This window comes from Lycium ferocissimum, chromosome 2, assembly GCF_029784015.1.
Source record: "Lycium ferocissimum isolate CSIRO_LF1 chromosome 2, AGI_CSIRO_Lferr_CH_V1, whole genome shotgun sequence".
Lineage (NCBI taxonomy): Eukaryota > Viridiplantae > Streptophyta > Magnoliopsida > Solanales > Solanaceae > Lycium > Lycium ferocissimum.
The window spans coordinates 35,461,461-35,485,272 of record NC_081343.1 but is presented as its reverse complement, the minus strand read 5'-3'; the positions used below and the strand labels follow the sequence as shown (position 1 = coordinate 35,485,272).

General features: G+C 38.8%; 1 protein-coding gene across 1 annotated transcript in view; it reads right to left on the bottom strand.

Moving 5' to 3' along the window:
• Positions 1-4,553: 4,553 nt before the first annotated feature.
• LOC132047547 (uncharacterized) overlaps positions 4,554-23,812 on the bottom strand; it is a 22,897-nt gene continuing 3,638 nt past the window's right edge. Inside the window, exons 5-7 of the mRNA XM_059438575.1 lie at positions 5,022-5,194; positions 4,725-4,815; positions 4,554-4,608 (exon numbers count right to left, since the gene is read on the bottom strand). Coding sequence (XP_059294558.1) covers positions 4,554-4,608; positions 4,725-4,815; positions 5,022-5,194 — 319 coding nt within the window. The remainder of the gene's footprint in view (positions 4,609-4,724; positions 4,816-5,021; positions 5,195-23,812) is intronic.

Sequence of the window (23,812 nt, the reverse complement as noted above, 5' to 3'; positions counted from 1 at the left end):
AAAGACATGTTTGCTGTCAACAAAGCCGATTGGGCGCAGGGACCCACTATAGCCTTTAGAGAGTTATATGGGAGGTATTCATCCAAACAGGGGTACGAGAACCATATCCTTGAGTTTTCATCACCTAAATCCTGGGAAGCCAATCAAACACTAGCCTTTATCACTTGCCTATTGGGAACCATGGTATTTCCACAAAATGCCACCCTAGCTATTGACACTCAGGTTGTCTTTGTTGCCCATGCTGTTCTTAGGGGAGTCACAACAAATGCGCTTACCAAATATTTTGACATCATCCCCATTATCCTATCAGACATATACCGAGCTTTGGGAAAATGCCGCGACCATTACTACTACTTCCAAGGTTGCAACCTCTTAGTCCAATGGTGGATACTTAAGCATTTGGATAGGAATGGCTTACCTACTCGCCGAGATCCGGCCCTGAGAGAGGATGATTTGGGAGTCGTTGCTATGCCTTGCGGGGTTCAGGATAAAAAAGGATGGGCTCACATTTTTTTCAAGATTGAGAGAAGAACACATCAGGTGGAGAGTACCTGACTTCCACTTCAAGACTATTTGTGTTAAGAGTCGTAGACGTCCATATTTACCACTTATAGGTATTAGGGGAATCAAACCCTACGCACCATTGAGAGTCCTTATACAGTTTGGTATATGTGGGAAATATGGGAGAGTTTGTACGAGATTATGAAGAAGGTCGCATCGAGGGAATAAAAGATGCTCAGAAAGATTGGAAGAATGTAATAAGAGAAGATAAGTTGGATAAGGATCTAAACAATCCAAGCCATGGTGAAAATTACTATGAGTGGCATAGGGTTGAGTTAGCTGATACTACCACTCCACGACCATATCTGTACAAATTTCCCAAGGATAGGGAAGCCGAGAATGTGATCCAAGTTAGAAGGATGAAACGGCGAATGGAAAGAAGAGAAATGGATCATCAAGCAAAGATAGAATATGATCAAAAGATAATTGAGAGTTTGACAGACGAGGCAGATGCTTCATTGAAGAGTTTGGAATGGCTTGACATTTTTGTCAAAGGAGTCATAGACACGGGGATGTCATTGATCGACGATCGAGGGTCAATGGATTAGGACAAAGCATTGATACCAGACATGTAGCTATCCGGACTCCCCTTCGGGGCCAAGAAGGCGCGAGATGATAGAGAGCGTATTTCCGTCCGTGGAGTGAACTTTTTTCGATTATTGCATTTATTTTAAAAGCCTTGTAATCCCACTTGGGAAATATCATTAATGAAAGCACTGGGGATTTTATCTTTAGGAACAATACCTTTGTTTTACATATGACACAATATTGCTTCAAACGCTAGTAGCCTCGGAGCAACGAGGTATAGGAAAGCGAATTATATATTGCCTAAATGCTTACTTGATATAACTGCTTTATGTGAAAATCATATATATTGTCGAAACTCTTGATTGGTCCACATTCCGGCCACTACCCAAAAGAAAAACCAAGGAAAATGACCATCAAAACAAATTTAGATCCACTTTTAAAAAGGTTGATTTGCTAATAGGAAATGGAGACTACAGACAGCATGAGTGCAACTTCACCTTACGTCAACCTAGTCAGTGACGACGAGGACATGGAAGCAACAAGTGAGAAAAACTGAAAATAGGATGATGGAATGGCCCTAGCCATTGCTAGAATGAAACTGTACAAACCACTAAGGCGGCCATTGTGAAAATGAAAGAAGCAGAAACTCTCCTAGCTTATGTTGAGGAACTAACAAAGCAACACCCTGCCAATCGGGTAAAATGGGGAAAAGCACCTGAAGCACCATATGTCCCACTCAGCCAACAAGAAGGGCTTGACCCCATACCATACGGAGATGACAAACTACTTATCCCCAATTCGAAAGTCTATGAAGACCTGCGTGAATCTCAGCTCGAAGAGCCACCTGTTTCATGTACAATTGTTCTTAAAGGCACAAGATCACACAATTGGGGTACACCAGTAGAGCTGTCAAAACAAGAACTCTTGGAGACTTTGGGAAGCATTGGAGTGTACACACAAAGCCCAAATCTGTTACCACCATACGCTCCTTCTGTGGGTTACGGAGAATGCCCCTACCACCGAGGTCAATCAGGTCACACTGCCAACGAGTGCGTAGCATTAGAAAGAAAGTTTATCCAATGGATTGACCAAGGGAGAATTAGCCAACTGTGGTGGCCCCACTCTCTCCTGACTCATGACCAAAGAAGAAATCACCCAGAAAGGATATCAAAGGTTAGGTTATGGAGAAATGACTTTTTCAAATTTGAGGAGTCATATGCCACGATTCACTCCCTACTATGCAGCGTGAAGAATATAAGGGCGGTGCCACAAACCTACCAGAGTCACCCAAGGTCCCCAGAAGAAAGAATTTGCTTGTATCACCATGGCTGCCCCGGCCATGACATTGAGGAGTGTGTAGATTTCAAGCTTGAACTAGAACGCCTCGTGAATGAAGGCCATGTTTGGATTGTCATAGGAAGACAAGGATAGAAGATGAAGATGGAAAAGACAATGAAGACTTGCTTAGTATAGTTGGGTAGAAAAACATAAGTATCCTTTTACTGCTTTCAATAAAATAGAGTATCCCTTTTCCTTTTATGTAAATGGAACCACGCCGACCTGATGTCCCATTGGGGATACGTGGAAAGCCTATATAAGGCCTGGTCAGGGTAGAAAAATTAAGTTTTGGGTAGCATATGAAAAACCTTTCTGTGTATGCCTAAACTACGGATGGACCTGATTTCCCTTTGGTGGGATACGTAGACAGTCAATTTAAGACTCAGTCCTTTTATAATAAAAACCTAAAATTCCCTTTAGTATAGGACGGGTAGAATCAAATCAACCATATAAACTATTTACCGCAAATCAGTATTACCAACAGATATAAAAAGACCAAAATACCCTGAAATGGAATTGAAAAGGAGTTGAAACCAAGTATATGATTTTGTATGCTATAAACTGCGAACGTGATATCTTGTTTTTCATACTTAAACCTAACGCTAACTTGAAAGCTTTTGAGTTGTTTTCTCTTATAGACAGGGGTCGATTTGCTGGCACCAGTTACTCGATCAAAAGCTCCCGCAGCGTCCTTAAACTCTCAAGAAGAAAACATGCCTGAAACTCCACCACCGAACATAAATGCTTTAGTAGAAGGTACCCCAACAGCTGACATAGCTGGAATGCCTCTGGAAGAGGCTGTCGATCTGCTGATGAGACAATTGGCTGAAGCCAGAGAAGAAGCGGACCGCCTGAGGGCCGAGAAAGAAAATACCACTAATGTTGAGGCTAGGAGACCTCCACCCACTTTCCCAAATCTGGATTTACCAATTCCCGATCATTTCCCTCAAACCCAGACTGGGGCTACCTTTCAGACTCCACTGCGCCGAAATACCACCCATGTGGGGAGTTCCTCCCACCATACCCCAACTTTTCAAACACCGGCCCGCGCAACAAACACAAATGCTTATCAAGCTCCTCGGGCAACATGAGATCCAGTGACCCATCCCGTGCAATCAAATGTCACTTTTCAAGATCATGTCACCCATATTGATTCTTCGCCGGAATTGAAAAACATGGAAATGTTCTTCGAAACAAGAATAGAAAAAATAAAGAAGGAGATAAGGAAGAAGATTGCCGAGCTGGAGCATAGCTCTAAGAAGAAAGAAGGGTTGATGTACTCTGACCTGTGCATCTATCCAGACTTAGGTCTATATGAAGGCTTCAAAATTCCCAAATTTGATCACTTCAATAGGTTGGGCAACCCTAGAACCCACTTAAGGGCTTGCTGTGACCAGTTGATTGGAAGTGGCAGAAATGAAGCTCTGCATATGAGGTTGTTTAGTCGAAGTCTGTCAGGAACGGTTATGGAATGGTTCATCTCTCAAGATATTAGCCGGTGAAAAACATGGGAAGAAATGGCAAGTTCATTCATGGAAGGATTCCGTTTCAATGTGAAAAATGTACCTGATCGCTTCTCGTTGGAGAAAATTCATCAGAAATCGACTGAAACCTACCGAGAATATGCTAGTCACTGGAGAGATAAAGCGGCACATGTACAACCTCCTGTGACCAAAGCTGAGCTGGTAGCCGCATTCATACGGTACCAAGAAGCTGATTGCTTTGACAAAATGAAAACTATGAAAGGGAGTTCCTTCGCAGTTATAGTTGCTATAGGGGAAGATATCGAAGATGGCCTTAAAACCGGCAGGATTGTTAGTGTACTAAACAGATCAGGTGCGTCTGGCACCATGAGCGGCAAAAAGAAAAGAGAAGACATAGCCTATGTTTCTAGAACTACTAGTCCAAAAAGACTACTAGTCCAAAAAGCTAAGGAAAAGAGATGACCCATAAAAATTCAGATAGCTACCAATCACCTCCACCAACCAACTACACAACCACCTCACCCCAATATAGCCCAATGACTGTGTGCTACGCACAACCCGGCTACCAAGCTCCACAACCAAACTATCAAATACCAGCACCAAGCAACCGAACCCCACGACCAAATTATCGAATGCCAGCACCTAATAACCAAGCTCCGCAAAACCAGACTTTCCAGAACCAGCCTCCACCGGCAAACTATAAGGCACCCCAAAGGAAACCTATGAGAGCATTCACTCCTCTCCCAGAATCAAGGACAAGTCTATTTGTCAAACTAGGGGATGCCAGGCAAATAAGCGCCGTCCCACCAAAACCTGCTAACCCCACTGATCGATAGTACAAGCCAGATCTCACTTGCTCCTATCATTCTAACCAAGCTGGCCATGCCACTGAATATTGCATAAACTGAAGACATAAATTACAGGACATGATTGACAATCGTGAGCTCATCTTAGAGCCAACACCTCTAAATGTGGACACAAATCCGCTTCTAAAGCATGGTGGAAACTAAATTCACATGATAGAGAGAGGTGATGAATGGAATGAGAGCCCGGCAATAATTCTTCCATATATTGAAGGATTAGAGAGCACCGTCGCCTCATTGTCATTACAAGAGCGAGAAGAAGTGATAGACCCTTTGACAAAGGGATCTGAGATATCTGCCACAGCCAAAAGAGAGCCTTTGGTGCTCAAATACCCCTCAACAGTCGCACAAATCCATAATGAGCCATTCATACTCAAAGTATCAGGATCAATTGAAAATGAACCCTTTGTGATCAAACCACTGCACCAAATAATGATCAACAAAGATACAGAAATAGCTATTGTGGTTCAGGATATGACCAGGTCAGAAAGGTGTTACGCCTCAGAAAAACGTGTGCCCGAAGCGCCTCGTCGCGAAAACCCTTAGAAGAAACCGATAACTGAAGGTGAAGCTGAAAATTTCTGGAGGCAAATGCCGGTCAAGAATTATTTGATTGTTGAGCACCTGCATAAGACTCTAGCTAGGATATCGGTAATGTCACTACTTTGTTACACCTTAGGAAATTCCCCCTTACCGTACAGTGAACAGACTCAGGAAAGACGTGACATATACGAGGTTTAGGCAAGTAAGAAATGGTACGTGATGGTCTTAATTAAGATTCTCAAAGACATTAAACTTGAAGAAAGAAAGTTGTTAAGAGAAGTGAGTCGTAAGTTAGTATGTCGGATGAGAATTATGAGTATTGAGTGAATGGCGTATAAATGATGCCCCCAAGAAAAGTTATAACATCCCTTAGAAAGGTATTGAAGTGTTGAACAAGTGTTAAGAAGGTTCCATAAGGATCGGAGATCAAACGAGTCGACGAAACGAACCTCGAAAAACAGAGCAAACATACGGCCAAACATGCGGCGTATATAATCCTCGGCCGTATGTTCAGCCGTAGATTTAGCCAGTTGCCATAAGCCTTGGACCAAATATACGGTCCAACATACGGTCGAGATTTTATACGGACCGTATGTTGGTCCGTATCTTTCTAGTCAGGTGAACTCAATTTTAATAAGAGGGTCCTTTTTCATTTCATTCTCATTCAACTCCCACTCCTCCACACCTCAAACCCTCTCTAGAATATTCCATACCTTTCATCTATGAGGAAATAAGAGAAACCAAGGATCAACATCAAGATTTGATGAAAATCAAGCTTAAGGAACTCCATTAAAGCTACCAAAGTCAAGGAATTCCAAGAGAGAAGAAATAGGGTTTTGTGCTAGAGGGTGTATTATCATTCAAGGGTTATTCCTCTACCATTCAAGGTAAGTTTCATGAACTTTAGATGTTGATTGAATTATTATTAAGATGAAACACTTAGATTATGAAAGAGTATGAAAAATGGGTCATAAATGGGTAGATTATGCCATTGTTGAATAGTAGTTGAGGAGAATCATGAAAATGGTTATGTTGAGATTGTGAATGTGATATGAATGATATTTAGAGCATGGAATAAGTATTATAAGTGAACAAATGTGACAACGAACCGTAGTCATGAATATGGAGAATTTAGGTGAAATTACGAAATGCGAATCATAGGAATGAATGACGATTGTTGTTAGCGATATTGTGATGGTTGTTATGGGTGTTGGAAGTTGATATGGAATATGGCGGAACGTAGTATAAACAAAGGAAACGCTGCCCAATTTTCTTTAGCCTTAAGGGGCATGGTTTCATAATTGTCTAGCTAACGACGATACGAACTCTCTTGAAGGTAAAGACGAGGACATCAAAGGAGGACGAGCAAGCCATAAAGTAGTTAACGACAAGAGGTATGTGAGGCGTTACCCTTCCTTCCAAGGCATGAATCTTAAATATAATTTCCCTCTTCCTTCACGGATCTTTTATGTTCCTAGTTATGAAATGTCTACGTCCATGAGTAACGAGACTGGATAAGAAATACGTTATGAATACAATAAAGACTCTAGAGACCACGATGTAATGTTCTTATGAGTTCAATGATGAGGATCACGATACATTGGCATTTCTTCTTATAAGTACTCGCCTTAAATCGTAAAATTCCTCCAAGGTGAGATATGACTCTTATGCTGTTCCATAACTTGAACGGGGGTTTACGACCTTACGTCGCACATAAACCTAGCCGCTCTCAAGCTTAATGTATGTACATGTGTATGTAACTAAGAATGTTAAACTATGGTAAAATCGTGATAAGCCACGATATGTCTATGAATTGAATGTTAATGGTGACAAGTGTATGAAATGCATGGTATGTGTGATAATATGATTCCACCGCGCCTAATTGGCCGGACATGTCACCACATTACGGCAATGCATATGGTTCCACCGCAGTTAGAGAAGGGCGGACATGTCACCAGTGGGTGCGCGGGATGGTTACCGGACGCGGGTAACGATACCCAATGACATATGATTGATGTAATGATGCTTGCATGCTGATAATGTATGTGATGTATTTATGTATGATGAACGTACGCGAAAGCCGGTTCATATGTAAAGATGGTACGGGTTATGCCCTCATCTCATGATTTACGATTTCCGGGTTATGTTTGTTTGTTTAAGATTTACATACTCGGTACGTTAGCACAATGTTCGTGCGGCGTCCGCTTTTCTTTGGCAAAAAGTTCGAATCGTACCCTTGGTAGGAAAAGAGACGGTCTTGATCCCAGTGAGTCGGACATTATTTGTGAGCACTCCATGAAAATCCGGAGGTGCTTGATTATTCTTTTTGGTATATATTTGTATATTCACATTTTGGGCACGACGGGGTCTGTCCCGTGGATATGTCTAGTATTCCATTAGAGGCTCGTAGTCACGTATGTGTGGGTAGTATGGCCCCGAGTCTCCAATATATGTATGTGTAATTGATATATATATTATTTTGATAGCCGAAGGGCTTATGTTTATAAAAGTTAACGTATCTCGGAAAATGACGATCTTATATGATTACGAGTATATAGTATGAATGATAGCGGATAAGCGGTAATATGAGCGGTGTTCGGTGGTCGGCCCGGATACCGTCGCGGCCGTAGTTCGGGTCGTGACAAAATAGTATGCACGAGTTCGAGTCTAGGATCTAGTGTCTCAAAATACTTATGTCCATATGAGTCTTGTTTATGGTGTGTTGCAAAAAACCAATAAATCGAGCAATTCATTACTGGACATCTAATAAAATAGTCCATCGCGTTTCTTCCTGTAAGGATCGTGCGATAGAGCCAAGTATAAGATCATTTATCCACGATGACATATGTTGTGGTTTCAAATATGCCTCCAAAATAAGTAAAGTCATGTTCGGGGGGTTAAGACAAAGAGGCGGGCTAAGTTCTTTACAAAAACGTCAAAATAGATCAAGGAAAGTCTCAATCGGCCCACGGATATTTTCGTATCCCTCTCGTATGTTAACATTAAAACGTTGGGGGGATATTATACCTTATGGAATCACCTTGAAGGTCCTCGAGTTCCTCAAGGCCGCTTCGGGTCAACAAGTAGGCGAGGCTATTAATCTATTGACACAATTGGTTGCCTTCTTTCAAGAACAAAACTTTTATGCAATCGATCGATTGGTGCTTAGAGCTTACATAAATGGGGACAGTAAAGAAAAATTTTGGGTCAAATTTCAATGAGGACACGAATGTTTCATTGACGAAATGCGAGGACGTTGCGGATTATCCATGCCGGAGACCGAATGCCTCGTGGGTTGGTGTCATATAGGCTCAACTAAGATGTGGCGGTCTTATGGTTTAATAATTGGAAATCGAGGCGACAAAATGCGCCTCTCAACCGTGTCACCAAACTTGTTGATGCTTTCATTCGCCACTACGACATGAGGTATCCGCCGGTTAGCTATAAACGTTTACGAATTCAAAACAAAACTATTTCCTAATTCTACGGCCTTCAAGACTCTTTGGCGAGATACGCCCTCGATTCAACCACATATCGGCGACGGGGTATACGGGTTTGTGAAGTGGCAACCATTCAAGAATCTTTAAATAGATTGTTTGACGGCTTTACTACAAGACGGGATGGACAAACCCCATACCACATTGCCAAAATCTTGATTTCCATAGGAACGACCCCGCGAGAGGGGTGATCGCTTCGATACGAGCGAGGCAATCCACGCACATTAAACGATGGGCGCGGGAGGTGATTTTAGGGGTGGTCAAGCAAACTTAAGATCGGGCACTCAAGCCAAATCGGTGACGACGTGCACCTTTGGGGTTGTCAACTAGGATCATTCCGATCGTTCTTTTACGTTCGAATTCATATTCGAGACCCGGGTTAATATTCCTAGATAGGGGGATTAATTCTGTCTTGCAGACCAGCCGGTTCCCCGATGCGACGGAAAGTACACTCGGGGCCATGTCGCCGGGAAACGGATGCATGTTATGATTTGTGGGCGGTAGGACATTTGATGACACGTTCCCCTCCACATACACACCCAACATGCTAAATTCAATTAATTAATCACTCCCTCCTCGTTACAACACATATCCCCCGTAATCTCGGCACCCGAGGAAAAAAAAGAGGCCAAACACCACATTTCATGTGCCCGGCAAGGACCGTTATTGCTATACTTATAAAGGATCTCGATCGTCCGTAACGTGAAAAAAACATTGAATCATAAATTTTGTATTCTCTCATGATGCGTATGCACGCCATTGATCCCAACACTTGTCCTGAGTTACTCCGTATTTTGCTAATCGTATTGGGGGGCTGAAGAGCCGATTAAACCTTTCGAGGTATCTCCCGAGGCTTGGTGATCCCGTGATATAGCGAAACAAGTATACAAAGATTGTATAGAGATATGTGATCGTCGGACCAAAAGTTGATTTAGTTGAGCTAGAAATCTTTGGATTTCGATGTAATTATGGGCATGGATTGGTTGGACTCATGCTACGCCAATGTTGACTTTATTTGAAAATAATTCGATTTCAATTTCCGGGAGGCCCGTGCTCGAATGGAAAGGTAACATGGCTAACTCCGAGGGTAGGTTTATTTCCTACCTTAAGGCCTAAAGATGATCGCCAAGGGCTATATTTATCATTTAGTCGAGTTCATGATATTCTAAAAACATCGCCAACTTTTCAATCCGTTCTCGCTTGGTGAATGAGTTTAAGGATGTATTTCCGGATGAACGAGAAGTCTTCCTCAAAGGAAGGAGATTGACTTCACCATTGATGTGTTGCCGGATATGTGTATGTTTATTAAGTCGAATGGCAAGTTGGAAGGAATTAAAGCGCGGTTACAAAGGGAAAGATTTGCTCGAGAAGGATTCATCGGACCCGGTTCATCCCCCATGTAAAGTGTTATTTGTGAAAAAGAAAGATGGCTCCCTACGAATGTGTATTGATTATAGATTTTTTTTGAACAAGGTGACGATAAAGAACAGGTATCCGCTTCCAAGAATTGATGATTTGTTCGATCAGGGTATTGAGACCCCGGCCGAGACGTCGCATGGCTTGCCTTGATACATTGGCTGAGTGGACATCCAAAAATACAAAAATTTAAAATGACACATTGATAGCGGGATTGAATTCCGTTACTCATAATCGAGTCTAGTCCTTTTGGAAGATGTGAATCCTGTCAACGGGCAGGTGTTCTTCCCCGGAGTAAAAAAAAAAGGTGTAAGTCTTGCCACCGAGGTAAGCTTCATTCCTCAAAATGACAATATGGATTAAGAGACTACGTGCCGAAAGGGCAGAGTCGCCATCCATATATATAGCCAAAAATAGGTAGCGTAATTCCGAACTTGATGTCCGCAATCATTGAAATACGAATGTGATTCCTACGTCAAGATTTGTGGTTGCTACCGCAGCCTATTTCAAGTTAACGTAATCATGGTTCAGGGATAATGGTAGTAATGAGAAAAGGCTTCGCCCTTGAATATGCAGTAATTAACTTGAAAATTCTGACTAAATGTTGTAATTCTGGACACAGGGGTTAGCAGTCATCATGAGAGGAATATGATACCGCACTCTGATGTGCAGTCTACATTTAGGTATTTTTAACTATAGGTGATGTTAGACCAACTGGTATACCGCGGTCACCGTATGAGGATAACGTGATGTGCGACACCAGATTTGGACAGTTATCGCGATATGTAATCATGATGTGACGCCAAATATTCGAGAGTAATAGACGTCGTAAGAAACAAAAATGGCCCCGCAAGAGAAAACAATGGTTTCATGATTGACATATCGAGTTACGAAAATGACAACCGGACTGGGTGTGTAGGTTCGCAGAAATGCGATATAGCCCGACCCAGATCCCAATGGAAGTTATAATTGAACGATGGAAACATCTGACGATGATGAAAAAAAAAGCCGGTCGAAGTATCATGATTATTATCCAGAGTAGATTATTTTTCAAAAAATATACACAAAAACACACACTTATAGGAGAAAAGGAAAAAGACGGACAAGCGTTTGCGAAAAGACGAATGTAACAGTGGAGGATGACAATAGTGACAACAAAATGGCAAAATGCCATACAGGTATGACTACATTAAAATTAAAATTTTCAAAAGACTAACACGCAGGACTCAGCATTTGGAAACGAGCTAGAAGCTACCAAAGCTGGAAGCAAAAAATCGGATTCAAAACATGCTGAGCATACGTGGAACTTTTTCTTGGGAAACTGGTCAAAAATCGTGTACGAGAGTCAAGCTTTCTACACCAGGGATTGGGGATCATTTCAAGCATCAACACTAATAAGTCCTTTAAAAAATCGCCGGATTTTCAACCGAAAATAGTCGGAGGGGTTCCCACATAAAGGGATATTCCTTTTTCGGGCTATCGAGTCAAACTACAATTGGCCTGATTCCTAAAGCCAGGGATATGTAGGCCACTCAAGTTTCGAGGCTCGGCCATATTCCTATAACTATCTTGGGACATCCCGAGATAGCTTAAAGAAAAATCTTTATTTTATAGTCCTCATAGAGTCAGAACTACAAACGGCCTGGATTCTCATTTAGCCTGAGATATGTAGGAAGCCCAGAAACCAGGGTCCGGCCATACTTCCGAAATATTGCGCAAAAAGGACTGTAATTTCTGTTATTCGGTGAAAAATTAGGTTTGTCAAACTCGTAGCTCAAGGATGGCCTTGCCATCCTTGAACGTCGAAGAGGCAATTGTTGACACCGAATTTTCACCTCATAAAATGCATTTTTAATTTCCTTATTTTCCGAGTCCAAGACGGGGTGAGGATGCCTTTAAAAAATTAAAAATTCAAAAATCCCGAGAAAACTGCAAAATTGATGTTTAATTATTATTCTGTGAAAATTGACAATTACAAGAAATTACGAGTTATTTATTTTCATAATTGTAAGTCAAAAAATAAATAATACACATCCCGTTCCGTCTAACTCGGGAAAATTGTTAATTAAAACGACGTATGAATTACAGTTTACTCTTGACCGCATTTTTCATATTCTTGAATATCCTCCGGAACTATAGCAATATTAGGCTTGTTTCAAAGCTAATATTTTAAATTTGCGAGTTTTAAATTTTAATTAGCCTAAATAACTATTTTATTTAGTTGTATATGTATTAAAATTACTTAGTCATTATTTGATGTAAATTGGGAGGGGGACTATTTTAAAACTCTTAAAAACTGGGTGTGAGGGGAGGGGGGGGGGGGGGGGAAGTTTATAAAAAATAAAGGGTGAAATTTTATTAAAATAAACTTCCACCCCTCTTCTCTCTTTTATTTACACGATATCTCCATGGCCATTTGAGAGGCGATTTTAGGGTTTCCGTGGCGTAAATTTCAACCATGATTTATGGCTATTTTTGAGGACTTTTGTTCCTTGTCATGAGCTCTCATAATTTCAAGTTTCAATTCCGTTCAATTTTATTTTTCATACCAAATCAAATCATTTTAGGGTTTGTTACTCTAGGTTTCTTCGTGTTATGGTTGCCATGGGCAGGGCCTTGAGTCCTTTGCCATCTTGTGCACCATAAACACTCAATGAAGGAACCTAAGGGGAAACTTCCTAAGTGGATTCGTGGTTGGGTACGATTTTGAGGGATTTTATCTTGTTTTGTACTATTGAACCGTTATTGGTGGTAATTTTGTTTATTGATGACGGGCATGCTATCATAATATTTTCTGATTTTTATTTGTTCTTTTCGGGTACACTAAGTTAGATTCTTAGCTGTATTATTGTGATTTATGTGAAAATCTGGATGGAAAAAGTAACACTGGTACAAATGTGCTAAAAATGGGTTTTGCCCTTTGAAAATTTTGAATTTGTTTAGGATAGAGTTTTGGGGAATTGGAGGGAATTTCGGTTAAGGGACCTAAATCTTTCCTTTTCTATCCCTAGCATTTTTTTTTCTGGCTATATATATAGAAATTTAATTGCTAGAATAGGGGATTTCTCTTTGAAAAATTCCAAAGACATAAACTACGCAGTTTATATACATACTATATATATATATACTAAAAATATACTACTATATACTAAGATTTTAAAATACAATACAAGGCACTACTAAATATACACAATATATTATCTAATATATTAAGATAAAGGTAATCATTTTAAGGCTTTGAGTTGTTTGGTGTTTGAAGCCATCTCTAATCCCCTATTTGATCTTTAGGTTGCCCCCTTAAAAAGGTAACTTCTTGTTCTTTCACCTTTACTTGCTTTCTTCGTTATTTGATATATGTATTCAAGTTTACTGTTTTATTGATATGTGATGTCCATATGTCTTGTTTAATCCTGTTTATGCACATTTGAGCTAATATAAGCCTAAATGGTAGAGTAGTTCTTGTTCTATGATAAAAAATGTGAAAATGTGCTAAGTTAGTATGTATCATGCCATGTTTGTTCTGGTTTCATATTTTATGGGGGTTTATAAGACTGTCTTGAGTAGTTTGATCTAGTCTAAGGGTTGTCTGAAGTTTAAAAACTGCTACAATAGATATAGAAAGCTTTAAAGACTTGGTTCTCTATGTATTTGATGTTGTATGGTCACGCAATGTAGTGTTATGCTTGTTCAAGCTTGTCTAGTTATGACTGACCCACTTAAAACTACGTGCCAAAAACTTCTTTTTCCTAAAACATGCCTAAGTTGAGGTTGATTGTGTGTCTGGAATCCTGTGTTAACCAGCAATCACGTAAAAAATCCTTTTAAGTTTTAAAAACTCTGATGTTGTGGACTTTTTGTGGCCTGCAGTCTCCCTTTGAAGTTCTTTCTACCTAATATGTTGGCTTGTGTGTGTGTCTTACTTTAAAGCTGGCTCATAAGTGCTATGTTGTTGGTCAAGTCTAAGACTAAGCTAAAATTGGCATGTGTGATCTCTAGAAAGTGTAAGATGAGACCCTCGCTAGCTTAAAGGTTTTAAAATGAGTTGAAGGCCCCCTTGTAGCTGACTCTATGATTTTGGAATGCTCACAATGTGATGTTTATGTCTTTGAGATTACTATCTTGCCTAAATCATGTGGGAAACCTCTTGTTTGAATCCTTTCAACCCTAAAAAATTACTAAAGAACCACATTTCTGAACTTTTTTTTTTGTTAAAACAAGCACATTATTTTGTTTAAAATGTTTAAAAATCGACTTGCTAGTTGACTTATAGGTTAGAGGCACTACTTGTGAAGCCTATCTTGTTTCTATAACATATATGTTGTTACCTGGCTAAATAGTTGATGATCACCTTTTCTGTGCTTGAATTCCTTTTTGTAAAATGAACACTTATAGCTTGAACTCCTTCCTTGCCTGTTGTCATCATATGAAGTCTAAAAAATGAATCCTGAAGCTTGAAACTATGCCTCCATGTTATTGTCTCTATGGATATAGCTAAAATGAAGTGGTTGGATATGCTTAGCTTAGTTTTACTAATCGAGTCTAATTATATGAGCTTGTCAACTTTTGTGCCTTAATTAATGTCTTAACTCATTTTTAAAACTTGAAACTCTCAGAATATGTCATTTTATATGATAATTCTGAGAATGTATCATGATCATTTGACATTATGTGGATTTGTTATGTCTGTCTCATACTTAGTTGTTACTTGTTGGCTTCAAATAGCTTAAAAAATGAATAAATGGACTCTTGTTTGAAAATGACTCACTTGAAACTGTTGTTGTCTGACTCACAAAACTAAAATGGGCTTAGCAATTAACTTCGATTCACCATCATTTGTCTACTACCTCCTAAGTCTTGTTAAGACTTATCATGGCTAAGTGTTTGCTATACTAAGCACCCCTATGTGTTAGCTGCCTTATATAGGTGATCTTTGTGTCCTTAAACCTGCTCATTGTTCACTGAATCCTGTTTGACACGAGAACATTCATCTGAACTAAAACTTTAACAATAGAGGATGTTTCTATGCCTTTGATATTCTCATTTGTGCCTTATATGACAATAAATCATGTGATATCTTTGTTAGTTTGAAATTATATATCTAGGCCATCTTAATACTTTACATGTTTTATGAGTCAACTACATGACATTCATTCCAATTTTTGGCATCCTGTAAGCTTAGGCCTTGTCTTTACTTTATTCTACCACTTGATCACCCCTTATTTATGTGTTAGTGTCTACCCATGCCTAGTTTAGCAGACCAATGTCAGTCCTTTAAGTCATAAAATACTCTCTAGGTGTACCTAAACTTATTTGTTTCTTCACCTTAAGCTGACATAAGTGATTTACTCTAAAAACAACTAAAGCTTTGCACCAAAACAGAACCTCTGAGGTTAATCAACTATTTACAACTGCTTGGCACTAAAACCTTGAGAAAAATGGTTTTAAAGAACTAACATGGACACTTAGCATCACTGATTTTTTGAACTGCACCTGAGACCATTTAGTTCATGATAGGTGTGTGAAGGTGTTTGATGTTAAGTCTAATATTATGCTTGCTTAGAGGTCTCATGTGTTATCCCTATTCTTTGTTTAATCTATTACTTAAAACTGTCCTTTTATGGTCTTACATTGTCTATGTTACCCCCCTTGACTTGTGAACCTTGGTTGCGGATGCTACACTGTCTTACTTCTCTAAGTCCTTGGTAGGATTTGTAATCTGCTATACCTTGTCATCGTGTGATATTATGCCTTGAGTCTCTATTAGTATTGACTGTTTGCTTGAATTTTATCTCGAGGTGTCCTATATGTGATTTATGTGCATTAAGTCCTTTAGATTAACCTGGATATGGAAGGGTATTGCCCTTGCTGTGAGGTTTTGCCCTTCATATCCAGGTATATCATTGATATATTTGGTCCTTATACTTAAAAAAAAAAAAATGAGAGTATACCAAGCGGTATCTCATGTGTATCACTGTTGCAGTTCAATACTTAAAAAAATAGGGTAACAGGGGTTGCATATTGGCCTGTATATCATGTATATTCTCATCGGCACACTTAGGATTATTTTGATAAAATCGCCATTGGGCCTTGGATTGGGCCTGGTCCTCAGTCGCACGCTTAGTCCTATTTTTTTCTGAGAATTGGGCCAGTAATGGCCACCGGTTTGCACTTTCTCGTCTCTGATTTATTTTATTATTGGGCCTGGCTCAAATGTGATAATGTAATTTAATTTTTGGACTTGCAATAGTAATTAGGATTTTGATTTTTAGCATTTTAATATTAATCATTGAATATCTAATATCTATTAATGTATGTATACCCATTTGTATTTCTACCCCAAAAATCCGTTGGTGGGCTTCCACGAGGCCCACTAACACCACTAGATCGAGTCAAACAAATACAGAGCGCAATTGGAGCATATGTTGGATTAAGGACCAGAAATTGCATTTTTACTTTCTCTCTTGGGCTTGGTCGGCCCAAGTCCCTCAACTTTACATTTATGCCATTTAAATTGTGATTATATGAGTTTTAAAATTCTAGTTGGGACCCTTATGTTTAAAACTATGTATTTGAGTCGCTAAAACTTCTTTCACAAATTAATTGATGTTGGATTAAGGACCCGAAATTGCATTTTTACTTTCTCTCTTGGGCTTGGTCGGCCCAAGTCCCTCAACTTTACATTTATGCCATTTAAATTGTGATTATATGAGTTTTAAAATTCTAGATTGGGACCCTTATGTTTAAAACTATGTATTTGAGTCGCTAAAACTTCTTTCACAAATTAATTGAGGCTAAAATCAGTAAAAGACTAAAGTGGGACTGTTTGGACGATAAGGGACTGAATCTGATCGATTTCTAAAATCTTGAGGTCTAAAATGGCATTTTAAAGACCTTGTGGACCGGACCGTTGAGAGCAGATTTGAGACCTCTAGACTGATTTGTAACTTATAGAACTTGTAAAATTTGATAAATACTTGTATAGAAAAATGTTAAAAATGGGCCTAAAACTTGTATATAAATTGGATAATTTAGTTAAGTAAATTACGGTTTATATATAATATGCGTACAAACTATCTTTTTTTTTTTAAGAAAAAAAAAACTATTTTCAATACTTAAAACGCTTTTTTCAAAAAACCTTTTTGGGTGGACTTATGTAGAGTCCTACTTAGACTAAGAGCCTTCGGGTATTAGCCTAAGTGTTCTAGTCCCACACCCTACGCCTAATTTTGGGCAAAACTATACTTTTGCATGAATGATGACTAACCTTATTGCGGAAATCTAGATTCAAGCAATTTTTATCTAAAAAAAAAAAAAAAAAAAAACTTATAATCATAAGGCACACTATTAGAACTCGTGGGTAAACCGCAATTGAGCATATCCTTAATACCGGGGTACCTAACACCTTCCCCGGGGGATTACCAGAACTCTTACCCAGACTTTGGTAGATTAGGTTTCTTTTAAATAATAGTTTTAAATGAACCCTTTTCGAATCGATTTTCCTAATTTTCTAAAAATTAGGTGGCGACTCTAAAATGTATCCTTTAGAGCACCATTAAGTAGTTGGTGGTTTTTTTTTTACTTTTCCGGTACGATTGACAACCGTACTTTCCCGGGACACCTCTCTCCTTTTATGAGGCATGTGCGAGTCGTTAAAACTTTAGAATTCCCAACGCCCGCTACAAGGAAAAGATAAGTGACGTTGCTAATAATAAGATGATACGGACCAGACCAAAAGGATTAGTAGATGAAAGGACCTAGAAGTGAAAATGGATATGACAACAAGATATGAAGGGTATCGACAAGGATTGAACCATTGGCCCGTTATGTGCTGAGGCTACTGATGAAATATGTCACTTAACTGTGCAACGAATCCAAGAAATAAGCCCGACAAGTTGTTAGAAAAAAGAAACCATTACACTCAATTTGGGTTGGAGGGTGTAAGCTATAATACAGTGTGTTATTTCAGGATTAGGCAACGTCCATCGCGAGTTTAATTCCCTTGAGAAATCGTGAATAGAACTAGTTCTGGTCTGTTCAAACTACGCTCATGTTGAAAGATTTTGCCAAATTAAACAGAAATAAAATGACTTAATCTCGTAGGATTCCAGTCCTTATCTTACCAGACTAAGTTGCACAATTTTAGAGGCCCTTCCAAGAATATATATGTGCTCATACTAAACTTACAAGTAACATAGGTGGTTTGAGTTTGTCTGTAGTAATCGCCACAATCCGATTATGTAACTCTTAACGAGAAGATGGAGTCATGATTTGATACAAAAAATAGTAATAAGGAATGAAAAAGGGTGCAGGAATAAACATCCCCATCTCCTTTAAACATCTTAGCGCTATTGACAAGTTTCTCAAAGCCGACAGGAATTCTATTCGGGTAACCGGCATCCTGACTTTGGAATTTCACTGGAATCACCACCCATGAAAGGCCTATTGGGACTCGTCGAGAAAGGTAGACTGATCTGAAAGAAAAGTACAGTTAAGAGAAACTGAACAGGGACACTGTAAAAAGGTATTAGTCACTTTCCATCCTCTAATGTGAATCCAAGAGCTTCGGAGATTACCTTGTAGTGAAGTAAAGAGGTAAAGAGTTTGAACGAAGGCTGTCAAGGTATGATCTTTTGTCTATGATTTTCGATGAGCTAGTATGAGTATCTAAGGTATGTCCCGATAATAACTTACGAGGCGACGATCAAAATTTGTAAACCCGATTGTTAAAGTTGTTTGTATCGTATTTGGGCTGCCTTGACTTGATGAGATTTGAAAATTCGTATCCAAATATTGATGAGATTACGTAATATTTTGAGATGTATATAGTTAACACAAGTTGTAAGTTGAAGGAATAGATGATGAAGTTGTGTTATAAACGGGTATTATATGACAACTTGACAGGTTGAGCTTACTTTTGTTGTACAGAGTCGTAAGAAATATTGTTAGGTTGTGATTTGGTATTGTGGAAGATGTTCCAACGTAAGATCTCCTTTCCTATTTATGTGTGTGATTCGATGATGTCATAAATCTAAGATGGGAGAAACGGATAAATGGTGTACTTGAACTGATAGTTGTATCCTGTGTATATGTTGAGCGAGTTTTGTTATATTGAGTGGCTGGAAATGTGACGTATATGTATTCATGCGTGGGTTGATACTATAAAATAAATTTTAAGAGGGAGTTAGAACGGGTTAATGCCGTAAAACTATGCTAAAGCAGGCTCACCATTCGTCAGCTAGTTGATAGACTTCTTTATGTTGAGAATAGTATTACTTCTCTGTTATGGATTTAAATTATAAGGAATTACCCAGGGATGGAGGACATTATGGTAACAATAAGTGAAGGAAGAATGAAAGAGAATGGTCAATGACTCGATGAAAGTGAATGAAAGAGGAACGAAGCAGAATAAAGTCGATGACTCTATGAATATAAGGGAATGTTATTACCATAACATGAATCTATAAGTCGGAATAGTTAAATTGTTTCGGGGAAGCTTTAGGTTCATAGAACATCGGAAGCAAGTTTCGACAGAAGTTTCGCATCTAAGCACAGGCCGACACAACCTGCGGCCACCAAGACATCACCTGCGAGACGCAGGCAGAATCTGCTGAGCTATAGGTGGCGTCGCAGACCTTGACGGGGAGTAAAGGTCGGCGTTTTAATTTGGGGACTTGTATGACGATCACTGAAGTTATACTTGGAGACATATGTTAATGCGCGTGTGAAATTTGTAAATGATGCCTCCAGTAGGGGTGGTGAGGAAAAGAAACAGGACTGGCCGAAGGAGATGTTATAACAAAAATCATCAATTAATAGGAATACGAAGGAGACCATAACATGAAGGGATTATAAATATAGAGGAAATGGGTGACGATAGGGTGTTTGAACAAGATTCCTAGAGTTAATAAAGGATGAAGGTTAATAGAAAGATAGAAAGGGAACGGGCTAGATTTGATAAATATAATGACAAGAAGCTGGACAAAAATGATGATAACGGTAACAATCGAAATAGCAAGGTGACGAGCTACATAATCCGAATCGATGGACTTGGAAGCCTGATGAGATGAGGTTAGAAAACGAAATGCCTCTGGAAGATAGGTGAGCTTTATGGAAGAAAAATCAACATTTACAAGGTACTTCAGAAGAAATTGAAGCATGAGAGATTCTGGAAAACAGATAAGACATTGATAGCTTATAAACTATATAGATATGAGGGCGAATAGCAACAACGGAATAAGAAAAAGTGTAACTCATCCAAGACAATACCTTGCATGAAAGCTTAAAGTAAAGGAGTGTTTTGATGCGAAGGGATAAAAGCAAAAAGGGAAGTGAAAAGTATCGCAAAACGAATAATAGTCGCCAATGAGTACGAGAGAAAATATATCGGTATATATATGAATATGGGGAGTTCTCACAGTAAGGGGTTGACTACGAAGGAACGTTAAAAGACATGGATGCTATCTCTACACGAAAGGGTAAAGTAAGAATTTTTTCGATACGAGGGATGTGGTGAAGGAAAGTAAGTTGACACACAAGGAAATATTTTGAAAGAATAAGATGATAGGAACAGAAGTTGTAATAAAGTAAAGTCTTTGGAAAATATTGAAGGGACGATGCCCCAATAAAGGGGGAAGCTATCAAAGGAAATCTAATGTACCCTGTAATTAGGAGACGTCAGGGAAAGTATACATGAATGAAAAAGGGGACAGTCATCGAAAAGAAGACTCATGTAGAGGGAGTAACGATAATTGCAAGCAAGTTCAGGTTCGAGAAAGCAAATAGAAATTCCAGACAAAGACCAAATAACTAAGACTAATAAAAGCAAATTGAGAAGAGACATAGTTGTATTTAAGATACAGAGCACTGGGAAAGTGGAGGCCTGAACGCGATGTAACCATTGTAAGACAAATTCGTTATACAAGCTAAGGATGTCGGTGCAATTAAGTCCCAAAGGAAAAGATAAATGATGTTGCTAATAATAAGATGATACAGACCGGACCAAAAGGATTAGTAGATGAAAGGAACTAGAAGTGAAAATAGATATGACAACAAGATATGAAGGGTATCGACAAGGATTGAACCATTGGCCCGTTATGTGCTGAGGCTAGAGATGAAATATGTCACTTAACTGTGCAACGAATCCAAGAAATAAGCCCAACAAGTTGTTAGATAAAAGAACCATTACACTCAATTTGGGTTGGAGGGTGTAAGCTATAATACAGTGTGTTATTTCAGGATTAGGCAACGTCCATTGCGAGTTTAATTCCCTTGAGAAATCGTGAGTAGAACAAGTTTTGGCCTGTTCAAACTACGCTCATGGTTGAAAGATTTTGTCAAATTAAACAGAAATAAAATGACTTAATCTCGTAGGATTCCAGTCCTTATCTTACCAGACTAAGGTGCACAATTTTAGAGGCCCTTCCAAGAAGATATATGTGCTCATACTAAACTTACAAGTAACATAGGTGGTTTGAGTTTGTCTGTAGTAATCGCCACAATCCGATTATGTAACTCTTAACGAGAAGATGGAGTCATGATTTGGTACAACAAATAGTAATAAGGAATGAAAAAGGGTGAAGGACTAAACATCCCTGTCTCCTTTAGACATCTTAGCGATATTGACAAGTTTCTCAAAGCTGACAGGAATTCTATTCGGGTAACCGGCATCCCGACTTTGGAATTTCACTGGAATCACCACCCATGAAAGGCCTATTGAGACTCGTCGAGAAAGGTAGACTTATCTTGCAGTGGGACCGGCTAAGTAGTTGATAAGTTTGATGTGCAACATCACCAGCATGTTCTACTGGAAACACCAAACTTCATAATAATACACAATGAGAAGCAAGAATCTGAAGTCAGCTGAGGCCAAGGTTCTGTTTAGCTCTATCTAGGATTTCTTTTCTTTCACTAAAGCATTGAGTCCAAAGATTAGTTCTATGCAAGAAACCTATTTTACCCCGCGATCCTAGATTTGATAGCTAAATTAATCTAGAATCTTATATAAGATAATTGACTTAATGGATTAGCATTTGATTAAGATTTAAACCAAAAATTGAAAAAACAAGTTGTAATGAGAGCTCGTAAACTGAAAGCAGTAATGATGCTTACTCTTACTTGTAAGTTGTAACAAAAATAATTGGATAACATAGAGAAGTTTCAAGGGACCTACCTTAATTAACAAGAAAAATAAAAGAGATTTTCTTATTTCTACTTCAAATTTTTGAGTTTTAAAGGGTTTTTTCTTTTTTGTTTCACATGCTCCTTAAAAAATACTCCTATTAATTAGGAGAGATATTTGACCACTCTACCCTTATTTATTAATGAAAAAATTACACCCTATGTTAATTAGGGTAGCAATGCTACCAAAATTGATCCATTTTACTAAATCATTCAAAAAATGACTCACTCCCTCCTCCTCCCTCTCTCTGCACTCACTCTCACCTCCATCGCCGTCACTGCTCCACCATGACCCCTCCCTCACTGCTTCGCTCCACTTCTCTCTTCTCCATTTCCCCGATCATGTTTCTTCTGTACTCTTTGTGTTTCAGGTCTAACTCCGGCCAAACAACGCCCAACGATCTGACCGGATTCGCGGTGTATTGTTACAGATCTAACCGGATTCTCTTTTTAACGCCTTCAACAGTGACTTTTTGTTTTTGTTTAAATGTTAATTGTATTGTTACAAATCTGACTAGATTCGCATTTTTCAGGCGACCTCCATAAACGTCGGCGAGTGCCCTTTTATTTTTATATATTTATAGATGTTTGATGGTTTTGCCCTATCTCTGATAAATATTTACGCCGGTGGTGGAGCGCAGGTGACGGCGATGGGATCGTTAGAGGTGGTTGAGGTTGGCGATGGAGAAACCGGGGGTGGGGGGAGGGGGTGCAGGGGTAGTGCGTGTATATATTGTATAATAGTGTATATGATGTTTATGTATATGGGTATATGGGTGTATGAGTGTATATGGGTATATGGATTATAATATTGTATATGAGTATATGGGTTATAATATTGTATATGGGTTATAATATGGTATTATATATGGGTTATAATATTGTATATGGGTTAAAGCTTTGCAATGTAAGTTTTGGGCTAGTTTTTTGCAATGTAAGTGACCAAATTGTATATTTATAAAATTTCTCTTTTATTAATCTCTATAATTGTGTCATTTCTATTAATGACAAAATTCCATTAAGGTTAAAATGAGGAAAAAAATACTTAATTGTGTTTTAGTAAATTTTTAAAACGACAAATAATTTGAGAAAGACCGGATAATTTGAACAGAGGAAAAGTATAAAATCAATATTCCAATTAATATAGATTCACTTAAAATTCCCTCCTAAACCGTGAAAATCCTGAAAATAACAATCTGCCATTGCCTACCAGAAATAGCCATGAAAGCCCCAAACCAAAAACTAGCAATGCAAAGCACCAAATAAAGCCCTCCTCTCCATGACTTCATATATGCCTAATTATCAGCTCCCTCTAAACCCACAAAGAAAGCTACATTATTGTCATGTTAAGAGCAGCTTCAAAAACCAAGAACCACCTCAAAACTCAAATGGGTTACAATTTATT